The sequence below is a fragment of the Mastigoproctus giganteus genome, chromosome 7 (assembly GCF_048544385.1).
Source record: "Mastigoproctus giganteus isolate SK-2022 chromosome 7, ASM4854438v1, whole genome shotgun sequence".
In the NCBI taxonomy this organism is placed as follows: Eukaryota; Metazoa; Arthropoda; class Arachnida; order Uropygi; family Thelyphonidae; genus Mastigoproctus; species Mastigoproctus giganteus.
In genome coordinates, this window is record NC_143581.1 from 118397647 (window position 1) to 118414469 (window position 16823).

Genomic DNA, 16823 nt, shown 5'->3' on the forward strand with positions numbered 1-16823 from the left:
GAGTGATATTGTTGTATACATTGGCACTAATGTCATTTAGAGTACAAGATGTGCAGATTTACTAAACAAGTACAAGTAAATGTTGAAAAAGAAGTTGCAAGCTAGGGATAAATATGAAAGTGTCTACAATTCTCCACAGACACAATAGGAGGGAGTATATGATGTGAACTTTGTTAATTAATTCGGCCATGGAGAGATTGTCAGGCTCATAGGGTAGAATTTTTCTCACCACGGTCTGTGCTTGTTAACAGGGGAGAGCCTGCTTTTACAGGAATGGGATACACTTAATTAGAAAGGGTGCAAGAATATTTGCTGATGCTACTGAGGCAGTGGGTAGGTGGATAGGAAAACTGCTAGATTGGGGAGAATTCACAGACTAATAGATTAACAGTAACTGCAGGCAGAGGTGAAAGTGATTGTTGCACTGCATCTAATGGAATGAGGTAGCCTTGAAAGTAAGGTGCTGGGGATTTCGAGGACTGCTGGGAGTCATTGTGGAATAAGTAAATACATGGGCTGTCTTAGGGTAACTAAGAGTAAGAACAGGTGCATGTGTATTTGCATGTACACCAATGCTAGGAGCATAGTAAATAAAATTGATGAATTCAAGGTGCTGGTTAAGACATCAAAGGCAGATATTGTTGGGATATCAGAGACGTGGCGTGACACAGATGTAAGGAATGCAAAACTGGAATTTTGCGAGTACAATGTGTACAGAAAGGACAGACAGGGTAGGAAGGGAGGAGGAGGGGGTTATGCTGTTAGTTAAGAAACACATTATATCTAAGGCAGTCATCCAGTTGAAGTGGATGGACAGTGTAATGTTGAGTCAGTTTGGTGTGTCATAAGCACTGGGAAAGCAAAATTGAGAGTAGGAGTGTGTCACAGGCCTAATGACTGTGATAAGGACAATGAACAACTGTACAGAGAAATAGTGGGTCAGTAAATCAGACTGTTTTATAACGAGGGATTTTAACTTCCCAAATATTAAGTAGAACTAGTGGATTGGTCACTTGCACACTATTAAGACTTTTGTGGATTTATTGGATGATTGTTTTCTACAGCAGCATGTTCGAGAGGTAACCAGATGGAATAATACTCTTGATCTGATTATCAGCAGTGATTCTTCCTGTATTAAGAATCTGCAGATAATGGAACCACTAAGTGGCAGTGATCACAGTGTACTAATGAGGAATTTACTCAAAGATGTAACCACCATCAGGGGTAAAGGGAAGGATTTTTGCTTTCGTGAAGGTAACTACAGTGGCCTTAGTCAATTTTTAAATTCTATACAGTGGGAACAACTGATGATGTTACGAATAGCAAATTCAAATGGGACCATTCAAGGAATTAATCTTGGAAGCTACTAGTTTTCATACCAAATAAGAAATACTGTTCACGGTTTAGGCTTAAATGGATGTCATATGAACTAATGAAGCTTGTGGCAGAGAGCAAAATGCATAGGGTGCATATAAATTATCAGGAGACACAGAAGCCTATGGTAGATATAATGTAGTCTGTTTTCAAGTCACAAGGAAGTCTAGGCAAGTGAAGGTAAATTATGAGAAACCTTTGGCAAATGATGCAAGGAAAAACAGCAAAGACATCTTTACTTATATAAACTCTAAAAGGAAGGAGATGATCAGATTGGTCCACTTGATATCAATGGTTCAACTGTTGATGATCATGCTCAGGTAGCTGACAAACTGAATGAGTATTTTGCATCTACATTCACACATGAGGAGTCATTCAATGAGGGGAATGCCAGAAGCTTATCAAACACTAACAGGGACCGAATGATTTTGTAATAACAGAGGAAGTAAACTTGAGGAGAAAATGTTGAAGTTAAACATAAGAAAGGCACTTCTGGTTCATGGGATCTATCCAGTTATATTAATGGAGCCAGCAAAGAAAGTAAGCACACCCTTAGCTATGATTATGAGTTTGTTTGCTATTTGGTTTTTAGGAGCATTAGCAACTAAGGCCATATTGCTCCAGGGATATGCGGTGGTCATTCCCTGACCTTTCCGCATCCTCCGTATTTGGTGGGCACGGGCTTGAACCCCTTTCTAATCAAGAAGCTTGTGCTATGCACTGCTGCTCCTGCTCTCCTGGCTACGGAGGCACCCTATGATTATGAGAGCATCCTTGGACTCGGGAAAGGTTCCCACGGACTGGAGATGTACAAACGTATCTCCAATTCACAAAGGATGACACGAGTAAATACAGAGCTGTTAATTAACTTCTGTTCCAGGGAAAATAAAAAAGTCACTGGTTAAAGAAGCACTGCAGGTTCATCTAGACAGACCGCAGTTATAGGTCAGACACAGCATGGGTTTGTTAAAGGGTTTGTCTGACCAAACTGATTGGATACTTTAATGTGGTCACAAAGGAACTGGATGCAAAAAAATAATTTTGATATCATATACTTGAATTATAGGAAAGTATAATATTATTAGTGAAGTCTCCCAGGGTGCCTATGAATATTGTTGTTTTGTATATATTTTCAATGATATTGATGAAGGTATATCAGGTTTAATGTCAAAGTTTGCAGATGATACAAAGGTTGGCAGGTTTGTTAATGACAGTATTGTACTTACTGCAACAGGATCTATAAACGTTGGACAAATGGGCTGAGAAGTGGCAACTGAATTTTAACATCAACAAATGGAAAGTACTGCGTATGTGTAGCAGTAATCCCAGAGTAATGTACCAACTGTCCGGTACTACAATCAGGGTAGCAGAGAATGAAAAAGACCTGGGGGTAATTGTGCAGTCAGATAAGAAGTTTTCTCAGCAGTGCAGACAGGCTGCAAGAGTAGCTCATGGGGGGTCTTGTCAATGATATACAGGAATTTTGCTAGCATGGATAAGGATGTGATTATTCCTTTGTATAAGGCAATGGTCAGGCCACAGCTTGAATACTTCATACAGGTTTGGATGCCTCATTTTAGGAAGCATGTAGAGCTGCTGAAACAAGTATAGAGAAGAGCAACAATATTTGTGAGTGGCACAAAGGATTGCTCTTACCAAGAAAGGCTTAAGTTCTGCAAATTGCAGTGTCTGGAGAGTAGGCACCTACAAATATGGAGGGTGTGAAATGGTGATCTAATTGAGGTGTATAAGGCTTTGAATGGCTTAAGCAAGCTCAATGCTGAAGGGATTTTTCCTCCTCCTCAGATTACACGCCTGAGGGGAAATAAATTCAATCTGAGGAAAGATAGTTGTAGAATAGATGTGTGGAAATTTTCCTCTAGCCAGCGGGTGGAGCGGGTGGTTGATTGCAGAAACAAACTTCTATCTGTTGCTGTGGAAGTAGACATCTTAAATAAATTAAAGGCAGAACTAGACAAACTTTTGGAGTGAATGGATGAGTGAAATGGAAAGTTTTTTTTTCTTTTTCTTTTTAGGTTGATGCTGCATAAGCTGCTTTCTTGCATCATATGCCTTTACTAATGCCAATATTTGAAGATGGATTGTTGGGTGGGTGTAGCACAGAAGACAGAGGTGTGTTATTAATGGATGTCCTTCAGAGTGGTGTAAAGTCAGACGTGGGGTACCACAGAGATCAGTTCTTCAACCACTATTGTATCTGATTTTCATAAATGACATTGACAATGGGATAGAAGGCTTTGTGTCAAAATTTGCTGATGTAACGATTGGTAGAATAGCTCCATAGCTGAGTGGTCAGGAGCAGGAGTGCTGTAACACATGCTCTTTGAGTAGACCAAGGTTGAAGCCCGTGACTTCAAAATACGGTTGATCTGCCAACCCGCACAGGACCAGCGTGGCAGATTATGGTCCATTTCCCTCAATATGAATTGTTCAGGAGGCTTCCATCCTGCAGTGGATTGATAATGGCTGCAATTCTACTTTTTTTTTTACCAAGCAGCGCCGTTTCAGGATGACTTTAGCAGGCTGCAAGAATGGTAAAAAAAGTGGCAGCTATGTTTTATTGCAGCAAAATGCACTTGGAGAACAGCAACCCACAAATAAATTATACTCTTGGTAGAGATGAATTAAAAACAGTGGAGGAGGAAAGGGATCTTGGAGTTACAATATGGGCAGATATGAAGTTTTCTGAACAGTGTAAACAGGGCACCTCCGTAGCCAGGTGGACAGGAGCAGCAGCAGTGCATAGCACACGCTTCTTGATTAGACCGGGGTTTGAGCCCGTGACCACCAAATATGGAGGATGCGGAAAGGTCAGGAAATGACCACCGCATATCCCCGGAGCAATATGCCTTAGTTGCTAATGCTCCTAAAAACCAAACAACAAACAGGCAGCCAGAAAAGCCTTTAGTGTCCTATCAATGATTTATCAAATGTTATCTTGTAGAGATTATGGAGGTCATAGTCCCACTTGGCTTCCAGAATTCCAGCAACCATATGAGGAAAGACTTGGTGTATGTGTGGGCTACACAGCTTGGCAACTAGGCACCTTATAGTTGACCTGATTGAGGTTTATAAGGTTCTGAGAGTGGCTAATAAAATGAATGAAGGCAGAATTTTCTGTTATAGAGAATTCCAGAACTCTTGAGCATAAATTCAAATTACAGGGGAAAAGGCTTAGACAGGGCTGTACTTACACTTCTCTGAACCTGAGGTGCTAAGCTCTCTCGGGGCCCCCTTTAAAGATACCAGAGGTCAAAAAAAAAAAAAAAAAAAAACTTGTATATATAAATATGATCAGAAAAAAAAAACCCAATTATTTTTATCGATCTGTTTAGACACAAACACTGTAATACTGCAAAATATAAAGAAGAGTACTGAACTAAACTCTGTGTCGCGACAGCCCATGAGGGTATGATGACCAGCCACATGGCTTTGGCTAGTCATCATGTGGTCAGTGAATTGACTTGCATTGATGTGTTTCGTGACCAGCTAAATTATGAAGTTCATACAATTTATTTGCATAAATAGTGTTTTATTGCTCATGACAAATTGCTCATTTTATCTTGAATTAAACTATTCTTTAAATAATTTTTTACTCGTTTGAGAAGAGAAAATGACCATTCCCTGCTTGCGTTACTAACCGGCATTAAAAATATTTTTAATATTGTTTCAACGTTGGCAAATGTAGATCTGAGTCCATTATTAATGATATTCTGTTGATTATTAATGATATATTGTTGCCAATATTTTCTCCTTTTTAAACAGTAAAAATTGGATAACTTCATCTTTAAACTTTTCCGAGTCAACGTAATTTTTATATATACTTATTAATTTATCGATATTAGTGTTGAATTCAGTTTCATCTAAATCAAGATATTGGTGTATACTTCTGTTTATCTATTTATTTCAGCAATTAATCTATCACAAACAACATTGAATGTATTGATAATAAACATTTCTTTCCCTTCTAAAATGACTTCATTATCTCTCATTTCATTGCACATATTTTTTTTATTTTTTTAATTTGGCTTTTTTTTTTTTTTTATCTTTGTATTGCCATTCATCAGTTGATAATTTACCTTCTCTTTCAATAATATTAAAATAGTTTATAATATGCAAAATATATCCATGTAATGATCTCAAAAGATCAGAACCATGCAATAAATTGATTGCAGGATCTAGTAAGAAAAATTTTTGTTTCATTTAAGCTATTTAATATTTTATTCCAGAGGACAGTAAGTAATGCAATTTCACACTCAACAATTTTTTTTATTGATTTAGTACATTCTAGACACGTTACTGATCTTTCATGTTCATATATTGATAAATTAATTAAGGCTTCTTTTGTTAATTTATAATCATTTCGAAGAGCTGAGACAGCATCAGCCCTAGCAGACCATCTTGTATCACTTAAATTTTTCAGTGTTAGTGAATTTCTCCCTAAATATTGATTTAAGACATTCCATCTTCTTGGGGCAGCAGAAAAAAAATTATATAAATTTTGTATAAAGTGGAAAACATGCACTGCAGTAGAACAAGATTTAGCTGCATTAGCTCCAATTAAATTTAGAGAGTGACTAGTACACGGTACATAAAATGCAGTAGAACTATGTTGCTTCATTCTGGCTTGGACTCCTGAATACTTTCCTGCCATATTCGAAGCATTACTGTAGCTTTGTCATCTGCAGTTTGTAATTTCAATTGATAAATCTCCTAATCCTTTGAAAATAGTTTATTCTATATTTAAGCAATGTGAGGGTCTATAGGAAGGAAATCTAAAAATTGTTCTTTAATGATATCATTTTGGGACATGTATCTTATAATAAACACTAAATGATCAATGTGGCTAATGTCAAGGGTTGAATCAACAATAATAGAAAAATATTTTGCTTCTCGAATTTCAGAAACCATCACCTTTCAAACTTTTTCTGCCATCAGTTCTGTTCTATAAATTCATCACAGGCTTTATGTGAAAGGTAATTGGTTTTGCCGGGTTCAGAATTAGAATATATCTCTATGTGATTTCTTAAAAAATTATCAAATTTACTTAAATATTCTAGGCAAATTAAGTAATAACATACCAACTACGTTCTGTATACATTTTGTCGTTAATAAATTACTACCACTAAATCCTAAATCAAGTTTATTCAAAAGCTGAACAGTGGCAGCAATTCTTTTTAAAATATCTTGCTAATAATTTTCTTCAGACTGAATTTGTTTCATTCATCATCATCAGCCATTTTCAATCCACTGCAGGATGAAGGCCTCTCCAGCAACTTTCCAGTTCCTTCTGTTTTGAGCACTGGCCATCCATTTACTACTCAAAAACTCATGAATTTCATCTATCCATCTCCACCTTTGTCTTCCAGGTTTTCTTCTAGCTCCTCTTGGGTACCATTCTGTTATTTTCTTAGTCCATCTGTCATCATGTCTTCGAGCTATGTGTCCTGCCCAAGACCATTTTAGTTCTTTAGTTTTGATAAGAATGTCCTTTACTTGAGTTTGCTGCCTAATCCATGTGTTTCTCTTCTTATCTAACAGTCTGATTCCCAATATAATTTGTTCCATTCTTCGCTGTGTAGTTCTTAGCTTCTCTTCCATTCTTTTGGTGAGTGCCCAAGTTTCACTTCCATAAGTCATGGTGGGGAGTATACATTGATTCATTATTTTACGTTTCAGACAAACTGGGATATTGCTCTTCAGTATGTGACTATATTTCCTGAATGCTATCCATCCAAAATTTATTCTTCTCTTGACTTCCAGCCATTTATCATTATTACAGCTAATAACTTGTCCCAGATAAGTATATGACTCCACCTTTTCAATTACTGCTCCTTCAATCATTATTTCTCTTTCTGTGGCATACTTGTTCATCATTACTTTTGTTTTAGCCATATTCATCTTTAGTCCAAAATCCTTACTAACTGTGCATAACTGATTAAGATTTTCCTCTAATTCTTTGGGATCATGGCTTATGACCACAATGTCATCTGCAAATCGTAAATGGTTTAGGTACTCTCCGTTCACATTGACTCCTTTCTGCGACCAGTCTAATCTTCTGAAAGCTTCCTCAAGGGCAGCAGTAAACAGCTTCGGAGATATTGTGTCTCCTTGTCGAACTCCTTTCTCGATTTTAAATTTCCTACTGTCTTTGTCTAGTCTAATAAAGGATGTAGCACTCTCATATATTTTCTTCAAAATCATAATATATGGAGTATCTATGCCTTGTCTTTCTAGTGCCCGAAACATTGCCTTATGCTGTATGGAGTCAAATGCCTTTTCATAATCCACAAATGCCAGGCATAATGGTATGCCTGGAATAATGGTTTTATGCCTGGAATAATGGAATAATGGTTTTATATTCATTTGCTTTCTCCATTAGCTGTGATATTACGTGAAGGTGATCCATAGTTGAGAATCCTGTCCTAAAGCCAGCTTGCTCTTTCAGTTGATTCTCATCAAGTATTCTTTCTAATCTGTTAGTAATGACCCTTGTGAACAACTTGTAGATTTGGGATAACAAGCTAATTGGTCTATAATTTCCAATTTCTGATTTATCTCCTTTCTTATGCAGCAAAACTATGATTGCATTATTCCACTGCTTAGGCATCACACCTTTTCTAATGCACTTTGTGAAGAGCCTTGCCAGTTTTTGTGTTATGTCTCTTGCTCCCAATTTTAACAACTCTACAGTAACTTCATCTTCCCCCGGGGCTTTCCGATTCTTCATTTTCTTCAATGCATGTTCTACCTCATCAGGAAGAATATCGGGTATGTCGTATGTGTTACTACTTTGCAATCCATCTTCCCCACTGCTAGTATCATTCCCTCGCTCCTTGTATAATTCTCTATAGTAGTCTTCTGCTATTTGAATTATGCCTTCTCTGCTGTTTATAAGTACACCATCGCTATTCTTCAGTTTCAGTATCATTTGTCTTTCTGTATTACTGCTCATGGCTGCTGATTTAAATCCTTTGTTTTCCCTTAATGCTTGTTCTACTTTTCTTGTGTTAAATCTTCTTATGTCCTCTCTGAGTCTCTTTCTAATGGCTTTGCATAACTCAGTATACTCAATTTTCTCCCTGTCAGTGTTTTTCTTGCTCTTCATTTGTCGTCTTTGGTTCATCATGACAAGTGTTTCTTGACTAATTTTTTCTTCTTTGGATTTCTGTTTCCCTATAGGTTTCTTGGGCTTTATCACTTTCAGAAAGTTGTAATATTCCTCGTCGATATCTTGGTCCTGAGCAGTCTGCAGAAGCTCAAACTTGTTCTTAAGTTCCAGTACATACTGCTTTTTCTCCTCCTCTGTTATTTCAAAGACCTTTGTATTATTTACTCGAGTCAGTTTTTTCCTTTCCTTTCCTACATCTATATCAAGTGTACATCTTACCATTCTGTGATCACTTCCAACATTTACCTTATTCAGGACGGTAACATCATTCACAATATATCTTCTGTTAGTGAGGATGAAGTCGATTTCATTAGTTGTTAATCCATTTGGACTCTTCCATGTCCACTTTCTGTTCACCCTTTTCTTGAAAAAAGCGTTCATTACTGACATTCCTTGAGATTCTGCAAATTCCACAAGTCGTTCACCTCTTTTATTTCTTTCACCAATTCCAAAATTTCCTATAGTTCCTCTTTCTGCACTGTTTTGCCTTTTTCCAACCTTAGCATTGAAGTCCCCCATAATAATAGTGTAGTGGGTTTTCTGCTCATCTTGTTTCATTAGTTCCGTGTCAATATGACCCAAAATTGAAAGTCTCTTAAAATTAACACACATAGCATTAATGTGATCTGATGAAAAAGACCGTTCACCACTTGCATTTGTCATAGGCATTGTGAGAAATATTTTCATAATTGTTTCAACATTCGGAAATATCGATCAGAAAATTCCATCATTAATAATATTGTACATATACTTAATATTTGAAACATTTTCTTCTTTGGCATAGTTGCTGCTATTATGATTAATGCCGTTTAAATATTAATATATCATTGTTTTAATTCCGGCTTCATTTAATTCATTGTTTACTGACAATTTCAGATTTTTAATTCAAATGAGATTATAGAAATGTATTTTAAGAGTAATACAACTGATAATGATATTGACTCAAATATAAAAAATTAACACTTGTATCAATTCATATTTGAAGAGCGAGAAAACAAAAAGCTTTCAATAAGGGAAACATATGCCACAATCACAATAGATAACAAAACATTACATAGATATGATATTTAAATTTTCTGTTACAACAGAATCAAAATTTATTAAACTACAACACTACTTGAGAGAGATAGAGAGATAGATATACCTATATTTACTTCAGTGTGCCCCCTTACATATCGCACTTTAACTTGGCACATCAACAATTAAACTATATGTTACACTTTTCATGTCTCAGCTTATATAGATTCTCAAATCCATGGGTGGTCCAATTAAAATAGCTTCTGTAGAATGAATAAAATTTCCACATAACAAATGGATTTCGAGAGAGCTGAGTATGCATTGTTCGCAACTCTGGCCTTTAGGCAATAGAGCTGCTGCTGCTGTAGAAAGCACGAATTCAGACTAAAAGGATTAACGTTCCACAATTTAGTGATGTTTGTAACACATTTACAACTGCTTCCCCAACATGATGTACAGAGAAGTTGCACTGTTCAGCTGCTTTCTTGTGTTCATAGCCAGTGGAAAAGATTAAGACAAATTTCCGATGCGGGTAATATGCCATGGTCAACTTGTTACACCCTATTAGAGAATTAGGAGAGAATGATTTTCCTTTATTCTGGAAATTAATCTGATCTTCCACAGAAATGAGTCATCCACACTCACCTCTCTCTGTTTACATGGTAGGTACAAGTGGGAAAGAAATCGCTTTAAAATTTTGAGATTACAGAGACCTTGCAAGGCTCCCTCTATCGTGAGGCCTGATGGTAGTGCCTCGTGCCTATTTATAAGTATGGCCCTGGGTTTAGACTAGATATCAGGAAGTTTTCTTTTAGCCAGCGAGTTGTTTATTGCTGTAACAGGTTGCTTTCACAGGTAATTGAGGCTGACAGCTTGAATAAATTCAGAGGTCAACTGGACAGTAATCTACGAGAGGAGGGAAGCAAATAGTATGTATTTTCTTATCCACTCATGTTTTTTTTCCCCCGATGAGTGTAGCAAAAGCATGTGGCCTCCTTGCACTGTGTAGCAATTACCATTACTATTACTAATGAAATTTGCTCAAAAACTTAACTCATCACAAGTTTTAAATCCTTTCTGAAATTTTTATACATGGCATATAATTTCTTTTGACTGACTATGTATATTGCCAGTATGCTACATCTTGACATGAAAAATGCAACAGGCGAAATGAAACATGAATTATGATAAGAAGGGATGGCCAGAGTAGTATGCTGTAGAATGAATACCAGGTGTAGAAGCTAGCGAGTGACATTGAAGTGCATATAGAATTTCTCTTGAATATAATATGTGTTATGAGTTATATTAAAAAGAGGACAAATAAAATGCATACCTGTATAAATTTGAAGAGAGCAAATGCTGGGACACTTTCTTCAGGATACATGACACCAAGAAGGGAATATATCTGAATATTCATACAAAAAGATGTTTAATAATTTTTCATAATAAAAGTTCACAAATATATTATATGAGAACAAGTCAAATTAAAATTATTTTTTGTTTAACAATAAATGGTGGCTTTTCTTTTCTGTTAGCACCATTTGAAGTTGTCAGATCATGAGATTTTCTTCAGTGGCAAGGTTATTTTGGTTGAGGGTCACTGTCCACAGTTTTCCTTCCTTTATGGTAACAGTGTGCCCATTTGAACATATAAGATCAGTGGAACAGCTGGTTCAGGATTATGTAGGCACCAGACCAATGGCAATCTTGTTGGTCTAAGGACCTTCCACACCTCTATTTCAGGGTCTCTAAAATTGTGCACCAGGATCAGCGCCAACCCTTTTTTTTTTTTCTAACTTAACTACAAACCCTAAGCTATGGAGTCCTTAGTTAAAGATGCAATACAAGTTATCTACACCAGTGGTTCTCAAACTTTTTCATGCCAATATTGATGAAAATATGATGTGAGAAATTGTGGGTAGGCCACCTGATGTAGTTGAGTGGTCAGGAGAACGAGTGCAGTAGCACGTGCTCTTTGAGTGGACTGGGGTTCAAGCCCATGACTGCTAAATATGATTAACATTTGTATTGATGATTTATTGTAAAATCCACTGACTGGTGGCCGTGCCGGAGTATAAACAAGAACATATATTGGATTAATTCTGTAATATTACTGATATGTATATACATTCACAACATACATACATATTGGAAAAATACTTATCAATAAATTTCAATATAATTGGCAAAAAATTAGCAGATTTCCACATAACACCTTGAATGGTATTTTTTAAATTAATCAACACAAAATTTTATTTAATTGTAAAGCAAAATGATAAACAATTAAATATAATATTGATCATAAACTTAAATGAATAAAATTCATAAAAAGAAATATTTATAAATTGTAGTATTACAAGATATTACAAGAATAAATATAAAATTTAAGTTTAATGTTTTGTAGCATGCGATTTATGGAATTGATTTTTGTTTGAGATTATTTCTAAAGATGTTATGTGAATATGTAAAACAAATATGAGATGACTATCCATTAATCTGGATCTTAATTTAGACTTGTAGAGAATTTTTTTCCACAGATATAAGTACTTCCAAATAATGAAGCCATTTGATATCCGTGTTTTTGTATTTCTGGATATTTTTCTGGTGAGAGTTCTTTATAAAAATTTATCAAACTCTTATCACAATAAGATGCTTTTGCTTTGGTGCTCTCTTGTAGATTAATGAATTCCAATTGGATATTTAGAGGGTCATTCTCTGGATCATATGAAAATGGATTTTGAAAATCTAAGTGTCTGTAAAATTCTTCTAACACATGTTTGTTGAATGATCTTGCTGTACTTTTCTGTCCACAGAATATTTAAAACCTCAGCTGATTCTTCTGAAAGAATCTTAAATGCTGCAAAATAAAAACAATGCCATCTACTAGTTGTTTTTGAACTAACCTTATTTTTTAGCTTGAAGCTTTCATATATTGACATAATCAAAAAGATTAGAAACAAAGTTATTATTGCCCTGAAGTTTCACATTTAACTCATTGATAACACCAGAGATGTCTGGTATGGTCTTGGCGCATTATAGCCTTAGTAGCTGATGCGCCAATAAAACCAAAAAACCCAAACCCAAACCCAGAGATGTCAACCAAGAATGCTAAATCACATAACCAGTTGATATCACGTAACTCAACAACAGTTTTGACCTTTTGATTTAGAAATTTGATTATTTCCTTAACTTAAAATTTTTTTTTAATGTGCTACCTTTACTTAGCCACTTAACAGTTGAAAAACATATCACATCTACAAATTCTGCTTCAGAATCTTCCAAGAAAGTCTTAAATTGATACTGATTCAAGCCTTTACTTTTGATAAAATTGACAGACTTCACATCTATGATGTGGTTCATTTCTAATATATGACTGATAAGAGCTTTTTGGTGAATTATACAGTGCTAACGAATTAATTTTTGTGAGAGTGTGACCCAGAACTTTTTGATACAAAAACTCACCAATCCAGATTTTTATTCTACCATGTTTGGGGCTCCATCTGTTGTGATTCAAATGAAATTATTCCAGTTTATATTATTAAAATCCAATGCATGACACACTGTTTTAAATACCTGAAGTCCTCTTGTTCTGTCTTTTAAACTTTAAAAACAGTGAAACTAGTGGTCAAAAATTGTAAAAGCTGCTCAAAAATTCTAAAATCTTCTGTAACACCATGATATCCATAATCACATTGAGTGCAAGTGAATATGCAATAAAATTTGTTGAAAGTTAGCATTAGCAAAGGCACATGATGCAAGGAAGCAAGCTTATATAGCATCAGCCAAAAAAAAAAAAAAAAAATACTCACTCTTCTCACTTCACCCATCCACTCACTCCAAATGTTTGTCTAGTTCTGCCTTGAATCTATTTAAGCTATCAACTTCTACAATGACAGATGGAAGTTTGTTTCAGTAATCAACCACCCGCTGGCTAATGGCAAACTTCCGCACATCTATCCTACAACTGTCTTTCCTCAATTTGAATTTGTGCCCTCTCAGGTGATTATTCTGAGCAAGAGGAAGGATACCATCAGCATTGAGCATGCTCAAACCATTTAAAGCTTTATACACCTCAATCAGATCACCTCGCAGGTGCCTAGTCTCCAGACACTATAATTTGCAAAACTTAAGCCTTTCTTCATAAGAACAACCTTTCTTCCATTCACTAATTTTGTTGCCCTTCTCTGTACTCATTCCAACAACTCTACATCCTTCTTAAAATGAGGCCTCCAGACATTTATACAGTACTCAAGGTGTGGCCTGACCTTATCCATTAGACACAGTTCCTAGGGCCTACGAAAACATGACTAACAAAATATTTTACAGGAATTGGGAAAAAGAAAAACAAATTTTCAAAATAAAGATATTTTATATTTTCATCCACAAAAATTATAAATAGAAATAGGTTTATTAAACAACAATTCTTGAAAACATAAACAATCATGAATCACATTTTTTACATAAAAACATTCAACATATAAGATTGGTTATTATGGTATCCGTAGCCAAGTGGGGAGCGGGAGTGCAGTAGCACATACTCTTTGAGTAGACAAGAGTTCAAGTCCCTGAATGCTAAATACGGTCGATCTGCCAACCCGCACTGGACCAGCGTGGCAGAATATGGTCCATTTCCCTCAGTATGAATTGTTGAGGAGGCTTCCATCCTGCAGTGGGTTGATAATGGCTGCAGTTTACCTTTTTTTTTTTTTTTTTTATTAAGGTATACTTACTTTGTGTCATTTTTTATTCGCAAATTTTCTTATAATTTCATCAATGGGCAGTTGTTTTAATATTTCACATTTTTTTAATATTTCTAATATTTCACTTATAGAAAGTACTGGTATAGATGATATTTTTGACTGAGATAATCCAGATTGCAAATGATTTTTTATACTATTTAATGTTGAAAATGCTTGTTCACCTTCTGCATTTGTCCCCAAAACTGATAAGTAAATTCGAAGTGCAATATTTGTATTTGGGAAGCTTGTCACCAGATTTCATTCAATTTGTGCTGACAATAATTCTGATACTGTTTTTTACTCTGGAAATAATTTTGAAAATAATAAAAATTCATCCACAAAAGAACCTTCTGAATCTTTATTGGACTAGAATCTTTGCTTTGGAAAAACTTTCGCTTTCTGACATTGATTTATCAATAAGAAAGTCAAATCTGTGATAATGAGAATTATAGGTGGCTAGTCTTTATGAGCTCCTTTGTTAATCTATCTATAATTGGATAAAACACTTGAATTCGAAATTTATTTGAGGGATTAAAATTTGTGGTCTGGCAATTTTCACTATTTATTTCATCATGAAATATTTTTCACTTCCGTTGTTCGAAAATTTAAAATTCCAATTTTGGTGCAAATATTTTGGCAGCATTTTCAAAATCAAAAAATTTATTTTGAGCACTTTTTAAATAAGATAAAAGACTATCAGAGAGGTTTATAACAGTGCATAATTCAATGCCAGGTTGCTGTGAAGCTGTATTTATAATATTCACATTTTGAAGAATGTCTTTGAACAGTAAAAAGAAGTTGGACAGTAAATGTATGTTGGCTGGTGGCGGCACGTGTTCAGACTGTTTTGAAAGAGAGAGCGGGAATTATAGAAGCCAATTCAGAAGAACAGTGCCCATGGAAGTATCTGTAGAAGAGGCATGCAGCAGAAAGAGTACGTCTATGAGAAAGTGAGTGGAGAGACTCTGTTAGAGATGAATCATTAATTAACCTAACTGCCCTCTTCTGAATGGAATCAAGAAGCCTGAGAGAGGTTTTGGAGGCACAACACCCAGATGTGGGAACAATATTCCATGGCAGGGCGGATTTGCGATTTATACAGAGTGAGCAGCTGTTTGAAAGAAAAGTAACGGCGAAAGCGAAAGAGAAAACCAAGTTTTTTAGATGCAGAGGAAGCAATATTTGTAATGTGCTTGTGCCAAGAGAGATTAGAAGTCGGGGTAATCCCCAAAAGAGATATATCATTTTGCCTAGAATTCGGAGTGTCACAAAAGATAAGCATAGGAGCAGAAGAATCCTTTTCGCGAGATATAAGACAAGTCTAAGTTTTAGAAGGGTTGAAATCAACTAAGTTGTCTTTGCCCCACTGGAGAATTACCTGAAGATCGGCATTTAAGGAATTGGTAGCAGATTTTTGAGAAGTTGAAGCTGATTGAGCAGGACAAGGTTTCTCAAAATGGAAAGTGGAATGCAATATGCTATCATCGAAAAAACTATGGATAGGATTTCCAGTCAATGGAAGAAGGTCATTAATATACAAGAGGAAAAGAGTGGGGGAAAGAACTGAACCTTGGGGGACACCGGCATTAGTGGAGAAGTTAGAAGACAGAGAGCCATCTACCATCACATCTACCTCAGTGAGCGGTCAGAAAGAAAACTGGATAACCAATTACTAAAAACAGTTGGCAAACCATAAGATGGAAGCTTGTTTAGAAGACCTTTATGCCAAACACGATCAAAAGCCTTTGAGATGTCAAGAGCAACTACTTGTGTTTCACCAAACCTTTCCATTGAATTAGTCCATGAATGGGTAACATAATCCAGAATATCACCATTGGATCGACACTGATGGAATCCATACTGGCGATCATTGATCAGACGGAAGGTTTCTAGGTAGTTTAAGAGTTGGCGGTTAATTGATTTCTCCATTACTTTAGAAAGAGTAGAAATAATTGCAATGGGACGATAATTGGATGGGAGGGATTTGTCACCCTTTTTAGGAACTGGCTGGATATGAGCAAATTTCCAAGCAGAAGAAAAAACACCTTTGGAATAAGAAAGTGAAAAAAGGCGGTAAAGAATAGGACTAAGTTCAGGAGCACACGGTTTGAGAACAAGTGGAGAAATACTGTCGGGACCTGGAGATTTCTTAGCATCAAGATCTGAAGATTCGTCTAAATCCTTCTGACATCCTCCTTTTGACGGAAGACCACAGGAGGCATTGAATGGAGCATGTTGGGAATAGTGGGAGGTGTTTTACCAAAATCGTTAATGCATGAGTTGAAAGAAAAATGGGATGCTAGCAGGTCAGCTTTATCCTGGGCTGAAGTGACAACAGAACCATGTGGTTTGGACAGAGGTGGGAACAGAGATGGGCAAAAGTTGCGGCCAATAGACCAAAATGCTCGGCTACCATTAGGGCAAGAAGCAAGTTTTCTACTCTTAGCCTGTTCAAATTCTAGGTTGGACTGATTAATAACTGCTTTGCAATTGTTGCGAGC

At 36.0% G+C, this 16823-nt stretch overlaps 1 protein-coding gene across 1 annotated transcript in view; it reads right to left on the reverse strand.

Annotated features, from left to right (window-relative positions):
• The window catches only part of LOC150083166 (FERRY endosomal RAB5 effector complex subunit 3-like), a 1535539-nt gene that overhangs the window by 95872 nt on the left and 1422844 nt on the right, over positions 1 to 16823 (reverse strand). The window contains exon 23 of the mRNA XM_090378412.1: positions 10917 to 10988. Coding sequence (XP_090234538.1) covers positions 10917 to 10988 — 72 coding nt within the window. The remainder of the gene's footprint in view (positions 1 to 10916; positions 10989 to 16823) is intronic.